Source organism: Electrona antarctica, assembly GCF_951216825.1.
Source record: "Electrona antarctica genome assembly, chromosome: 14".
In the NCBI taxonomy this organism is placed as follows: domain Eukaryota; kingdom Metazoa; phylum Chordata; class Actinopteri; order Myctophiformes; family Myctophidae; genus Electrona; species Electrona antarctica.
In genome coordinates, this window is record NC_136795.1 from 9,319,907 (window position 1) to 9,327,406 (window position 7,500).

At 45.4% G+C, this 7,500-nt stretch overlaps 1 protein-coding gene across 1 annotated transcript in view; it reads right to left on the bottom strand.

The window, feature by feature from the left end:
- Positions 1-7,500, bottom strand: part of prkcbb (protein kinase C, beta b) — a 164,076-nt gene that overhangs the window by 21,471 nt on the left and 135,105 nt on the right. The window contains exon 17 of the mRNA XM_079521676.1: positions 6,160-6,300. Within this exon, the coding sequence (XP_079377802.1) occupies positions 6,160-6,300 (141 nt within the window). The remainder of the gene's footprint in view (positions 1-6,159; positions 6,301-7,500) is intronic.

Here is a 7,500-nt window from a genome sequence, read left to right on the forward strand (position 1 = left end):
AGCAGCCTTCTCGCTAGGTCGTCGACAGGCTGTTTTCTCATTACAAAGACAAAGGCACATTTGAGAGTTAAGCGGTGTCAAAGCAAAAAGACACTGGACTACAGAGATGTGTAGAAAAGCGATGGTCAGATGAGTCATGCATCGCCATTATTTTCCAAAAGGCGGTGACCGCATGCATGGCAGCCATACATCTAGAGAGAATTGCCCAGGACCCGATTTGCTTGAGCCAGTCAGAAATGCGGCGCATGCATGGCTCCGTAATGCTGTGGGGGGGGGGGGGGGGGGGGGGGGGGGGCATGGTCTGGGTCACCTGGTCCCTTAGAGCAGGGTTGGGCAACTGGCGGCCCGGGGGCCACATGCGGCCCCCACCTTCACTTAATGTGGCCCTCAGGTTAATGTCAGAATATACTGATATAATATTGGTTTCAGCTGTTACAATTCCACAACATGCAAACATGACCCGCTTTAATTACTTCAGTCTAAATTAGTAGCTCATTGCTCAACACAAGTATAATTAAAAGGCATTTGAAATTACATAAAAATGTTAATTTTCAGGATTCCAATTCAAAAATAGCAAAAAAATAATTCAAGATTTCAATTTGAAAATAGCAAAAATAGCCGATCTACAAGCTCAAAACGCGTCGCAGCGTTTTGAGCTTGTAGATCGTCTATTTTTGCTACGACAGTAATATATGGCCCTAGGGAGTGAGTAGATCGTCTATTTTTGCTACGACAGTAATATATGGCCCTAGGGAGTGAGTGTGGAAATATAGTGGCCCTTGCCATCGTCAAAGTTGCCCAGCCCTGCCTTAGAGGGAAGGGTCACTGCAAAGTTATTCTGCGAGATCACCTTTATATCCTACGATGAAACACATCTATCCTGTTGGGAGGGATTTCTTCCAGGATGCGTGCCCCATCCACAAGGCATGAGGGGGTCACTGAATGTTTGATGAAATGAATATGATTATGTTCCATCCCCTCCAGTAGATTTCCAGAGTCTCGTGCAATCTATGCCAAGGCACACTGAAGCTGTTCTGGCAACCTTCATTTAGTGTTTATGATGACGTGCTGTCTAATATAATGCTGCGTTCACATGCTGGCAGATACAAAGCTACAGGCTACCATTCAACTGAGCCAGCGACACCACGATGCAAAGATACAGCTGACGTTTGTAGCTGCTACAACAGATACAAAGAAGTAGAGCTGGTTTCAGCGAGGGTTGGGATCCTTTAGGATTTGAACAATTCTGGTTCCGTAGCGATTCCATCTTAACGGTCCCGTTCCTTAACGATTCCTATACACTCTCACAGTACGTTTTAACAGCAGGCGAGCATCAGCCGACACATCGTCCAATCACCCGTCATCGCCCAAAAAGATGAATTATTTGTATCTTTTCGGGCGACGTTGCCCCGCCCACTTTTCGGCCATCGCCTGTTCGCCTGCTATCGTCGGTTGCACTTCCGGAAAATTCGTCTGGCTGTCGCCCGCTGTTAAAACGTACTGTCAGAGTTACAGATGGGGGTTCCAAATGGACCCTTACAGGTCTGTAACTCTGAGAGTGTACAAATGGTTCCATCTGTACACTCTCAGAGTTATGGCGGTCCTTGAAATAAAGAAAACGTTTGAGAACCACCGGTATAATAACTGTATACCAGACGTGAAGTCCACATACAGTTGGGTGCCACCGATATTGTCCCTTATCATTTGACCCATTTAGGCCAGACCTCAAAATTTTAAGAAAAAACCTTCTAAATCCTCCAGTTTTCTGAAATTTTCACGATTTTTCAAAAATAGCAGACCTACAAGCTCGTAGCGCGCCACTCGGTGGCGCGCTATGAGCTTGTAGATCTGCTATTTTTCAATAGCTAAATTATAACATAATGTTTAAAACACCAAAAGGGGTTCCCGCCCAAAATGGGTTAACTGTCCTTTTGCGCAGATCACGCAAACCTCAGCAAAAAGAAAAGGACAATATCGATGGCCTCCAACTGTAGCAGCTCTGACAGTGTGATGAAACCCGTTCCGGAAACGGTTCCAAAATGTGATGGAACCGATTCTGGTTCCTTGTTGTTGGATCCGGTTCCCACGGTTACGCACACACACACACACACACACACACATGCATGTAAAATGACATGCACATACACACCGTTTCTCAACAATACTGTCAACTAACTGTGAAGTGCGAAAGTTACACCAGCAGTCACACCACTACTACTCTTTGATCATTTGAGAGAGGCGCACACACACACACACACACACACACACACACACACACACACACACACACACACACACACACACACACACACACACACACACACACACACACACACACACACACACACACACAGAAGGAGTCTTTAACACGAGAGTGGCCTAAGGCTGAGTGTGGGGGGGGGCGTGTGCGTGCGTGCGTGCGTGCGTGCGTGCGTACGTGCGTGATAGAGTGTGCATAGAGCATGCGTTTCTGGATGAATGTGTGCTTGTCTTGCTTGAGCACTCTGGCAGTCACGTTCATGTGGGTGTGTGTAGTACATCCGTCAGTTGATGAGCACACTCTGTAAACCAACAATTCTTGTGGTGTGAGTGCATGTGTGTGGGCGTGTCCTCACATATCCACCTGACCGCTGCCATTAGGATCACAGTTACCACGGCCGCACAAACAGGGTGGAGCACTATTATAGCAACACCATCAGCCCCCCTCCCAGCCTTTATCTGGAGTCTAGACACACACACGCATGCATCAGATCGACCCCTCTCTCTCTCACTCCCACTCCCCACCCCATCTTTCCCTCTGTCACAGCACATGGTTCCAGACAGAGGGACGTGTCCCAGACTCCCAGACAACATCTGGCCAGTATGAGTAAATGATAGAAAGGGTGGGTGGAGAAGACAAGAAAGGGAGAGGTAGAAATAGGCCACCGATATTCCAGTTTCAGCGATCCCTCCATCCATCCATCCATCCATCCATCTTTATCTGTGTCATGGCGTCATGGCAAAATCTCATCTAATCACATTTGTGCCAGTTTGAATCAGAATGACAGACAGTTGACTAGCTTCATTATAATTATCATCATCACCACCACTGTCACCCTCAGTGCCACTGTTGTCCTCCATCACAGGGCAGATTCAGACCGGGTCCGATTGATTGGAATTGCGATTATGCCTCATTGGGGCGCTGTGGACCATGGGCTTTGGGAGATCGAGCATGTCATGTGACAGAAGATGAACGAGAGTCACGTGTCCAGAGTTTAGAGCAAATAATAAAGTTTGACTGCGTTCCTGACGTTGTCTTGAGTTGTAATGATTACAGAACAACAATCCACAACCAAAGCAATGTGTGCAATTATATATGACTGACGTCAGTGACGCATTATGGTATCTTATAAGCAGCCTCTAGTGTATATGCCACCGAATGCACCGTGTTGCATAACAGTGGCGTCACAGACTAATCCTTGGTATCTTTATCCTTGTCTTCCATAGCGGCAGCGCTCGCTACACATGTGGGTTTTTTTTTCATACTCGCACACTAGCGGGATTATCATGTCAAGAAGGTACAACCCAGGTAAAATAACGTGTCGCTCATGTGATATACTGTATTATATATGATTAGTAGTCCACTCCCATCTTCTGGTAAAGATGGCTTTCACATTGTAGCGTGTCTTACCCGAGCACGCATGAATTGTTCCCCAGACCGCCTCTCCAGGCGCACTCGGGTACGGTAGTGTTCCGAACTCCGATATGGAAGGCAGCGTTCACACTAACTACTACAACATCTGGCAAGAGGCTCTGTAGCATATAGTCCGGATTTTGTCCACAATCACCTCCATCGTCCCACTGTTGACTTCCATCACAATCACCTCCATCGTCACACACAGTCGACATCCTCATCACCAACATCACCTTCATCATCATCACCATCACCATCATCTTAACAAGCAGTGTGTCATCATACTAAGGGTCACAGTTTCAGAGACTTCTCATCACTCGTTCCTCATTCAACATGTGAGACATCATGACCATCACATCATGACCATCACATCATGACCATCACATCATGACCATCACATCATGACCATCACCATCACCACCACCGTTATCATCATCATGATTAGAGCCCAGCCGATATATCTTCATATATTGTTACTTTTGGTAATGGCAATTACACAGCCAATGAGTCCGTGCCAACCTTTTAACTTCATAAATAGCACATATACTAGCTCACATTGCATTGAGATGCAACACATTGTGAGCTTGTAGATTGACCTTTTTTTTATATGTATTTAGCCCAATATATATTAAGCATCAGCTTCCAACCCAAACATGTGCCACGGGCCAGGCTCTAATCATGATGCTTTCTTGACTTACCTGTGTACAATCCCACAGAGAAGACAGGACAGAGACGGACAGGGCATATTTCAGGAGGAAAAGATCAATAAAATGTAAGAAGACAGAGACAGAGAGAAAAGTGGAGAAACATTTGGAAGTGTGGATTTTTCCACTAGATTCACTATTGGAGCCATGAAGTTGTAAAGCCTTCCTTACTGGGGCTTCATCTGGGGGCCAATCTATTAAGAGTTCTAAAGGTCACATAGTTTCCTTGGACATTTTTTGGGGGTCAGTGTCAGATTGAATCTCTGTGTTTGAGCCATCATCAGGTCATGTTGGGGTCACTGTACAGTGATACGGCATAAACACATTCTTCATAGGTCCATGGCGTCCATGTCCTTATAGGTATGGCCATGGCTGAATGGTCAGAGAGGCCGCCTGGGAAGCCGAAGGTACCAGGTTCGATTCCAGGCCTCAGCAATTGTATCAAAGTCACTTAACTCCTAACTGCTCCCTGAGCGCTGTACTAATTAAGCACTATTACACGAGAGGGTGTTCTTTATCGTCATTAATGCACGCCTGCGAAGTGAATTCTTTGTTTTGAATAGCCGGGCCATTATCGTGGTTTAAGCACGGCTAGAAAGCTGTTTCGAACCAATCAGATTGCTTCCTCGAAACGACCTGTTATATATAATGTTATGTATAATGTCTGCTCACTGCTCCTAGTGGTATTCATAGGATGGTTAAAATATACAATGTACAGGCAAATATACGGTGACAAAAACACCCTAAGGAGTAGCGAAAGGGAAAGATGTCTGTTTCAGAATGAAAGAATTAGCGAACACAGCATGTCTACCAATATTCTCAACACTAGATCCGCTATTTCCGTCGTACAACAAAGTATATAAGGCTTAAGTGGTCAAGGACCATTGTTGTCAGACTGAGTTTCTACTCTCACTTTTGTCCGGATGGTCAATACATTGCCTTGTTGACGGTCGTTTTGTGGTCAGGGTCACTTGTGGTCGGCCTCGGCTCTAGAAAGCTCAAAGCACTTACTCAGATCTAAAGTGTGTACAAGCCAATAAGGGCAGACTAAATGTCAGATTTAAAACTGGCCTTATGCAATCTGACTCCATCATGGTCCAACTAGATAAAGTACTTATTTATTCATGGCAGGACTGGAGAGTTAAAGCTTTGGGTTTGAGATGGCACTTGGGAGTATAGGAAATGCACTTCCTTGTGTGTGTGTGGTTTTCTTATATACATTTTATCCCATGATTTTGCAACCCATTTTTTTCACCCAGTTCCAATTGTCTAATCAATATAATGCTGGGCTCTGCACTCCCTCTGCCAACCTGGGGAGAGCAACAGACTGACCTCATGCTTCCTTCAATGCATAAGGAGTCCAAGCCGCTTCTCCGACAGGGGGGAGGGGGGGGTTCCCCGTTTGGAAGGAACACGTTATTCCAACCAGTTCCTTTCCCCTCCATCAGGCGCCCTGGCTGACCAGGGGGAGGCAGTATAGTGACCAGGATTACTGCATGATTTTTGTGAGGGTAGTACCTACCCTATAGGAGACACGGGGAGAACGTGCAAACTCCACACAGAAAGACCCTTTTTGCCAAACCCACGTAGGGTATGGGCACTGATGACGCGGAGGAGAGAACACGGCGCCGACAAGAATCGAACCCAGGACCTTCTAGCTGTGAGGCGTAACAGCGCTACCGACTGCGCCACCGTGCCCCCCTCTTGCACTTCCTTGTTGAGGGTTCCCGGGGCCAGTGTCAGGTCTAAAAGGGCCACGGTCCAGGGGACGTTCAGACTTACAGCTTTGGGTTTGAATGGCGGCTGCACCTCCTTGTTCTCCAGCTTGTCCCAGTCCATGTAGCGGAAGAAGCCGTGGTCCCGGATGTCCCTCTCCCCCTCGGGGCCACAGCCCAGACGCTTGGCCGGGTGTTTGGTCATCAGCTGGACACACACACACCAAAGCACACCACAACATGGATTTAAGGGAAGAAATTAGCTACCCTTGAAAAGTGCACAGATGACCCTTTTGGTTCCATTTGTACACTCTTCTGAGTTAAATGAACACTAAGGATGTTGGAGTAAGGTAGGTAATTAGTCCCCCCAATCCCTTCCATCTTTCCAGGTTTGCTAGCTTCTTAACACATTGAGAGCCCAGTGCCCACGCAAAACTGCCCAAAAATCACTTTCACCTAGGAAATCCATTCACATTTTTTATAATTCAGCTGACTGTGGAGACACATGCTGGAACTTTTTACTTTGAAATGTTTTATAGTTTCTGAGTTATTTAATTTAAACGCCAAATGCATTCTCAATGGCGAAAACACTAACTTTGGCACCACGTATTAAAAATAAAATAAAAATCATTGTTTTGATTTTTTTGATAAAAAAAATAATAATAAATATATATATATATATAGACAGACGTCTTGGGCTCTGCACGTGCGGTAATACCCAAGACGTCCACAGACGTCTTGGGTACAAAATGCCCTTTTAACCCCCTTGATTACATTACTTTGTAACATTGTTACAAACATTGTACAAAAAAGGTGTTATTCCATCTTTCCTTACACCTTACACGTGCATGAATGATGCCCCGCCACTTTGGTGATGAACAGAATATTCACAGTAAACACAATCCCTGTTGAAATGAATACAATAATGTTTTTACATTCGTCACCAAATATCATCGTGTTCAGACATGATGAAAATATTCATGAATTCAGTCTAATATTTGATCGTTAGTTATAGTTGATTTTTGATAGTATGTAAACTTGCCACCGTTAGGAACAATGGATCACATACTGTGACCTTTAAAATGAGCCACACTCTGGTACTTAACCATATGGACCCTGGCGTCCGTACTCCCTACTCTGGGCATGTCATAATAGATTAACGGCCTGAGAAAATAGCCAATCTACAGGATCACAAAGCGTTGCGCATGCATAGTGAGCTTGTAGATCTGCTATTTTCATGAGATTGTGTGTAGACGGAAAAAAGGAGGGGACCAAGTACACACCTGGGGGGCACTTCAGTCAACAAATTATACAGGGAGGGTTTAAGTGTGGGTAAACAAATAGCACTACACCCCTGTTTCCTAGCATCCTTCCTTTTCCCCTTCATTCAAAAAAAAGAGGAAAAAAA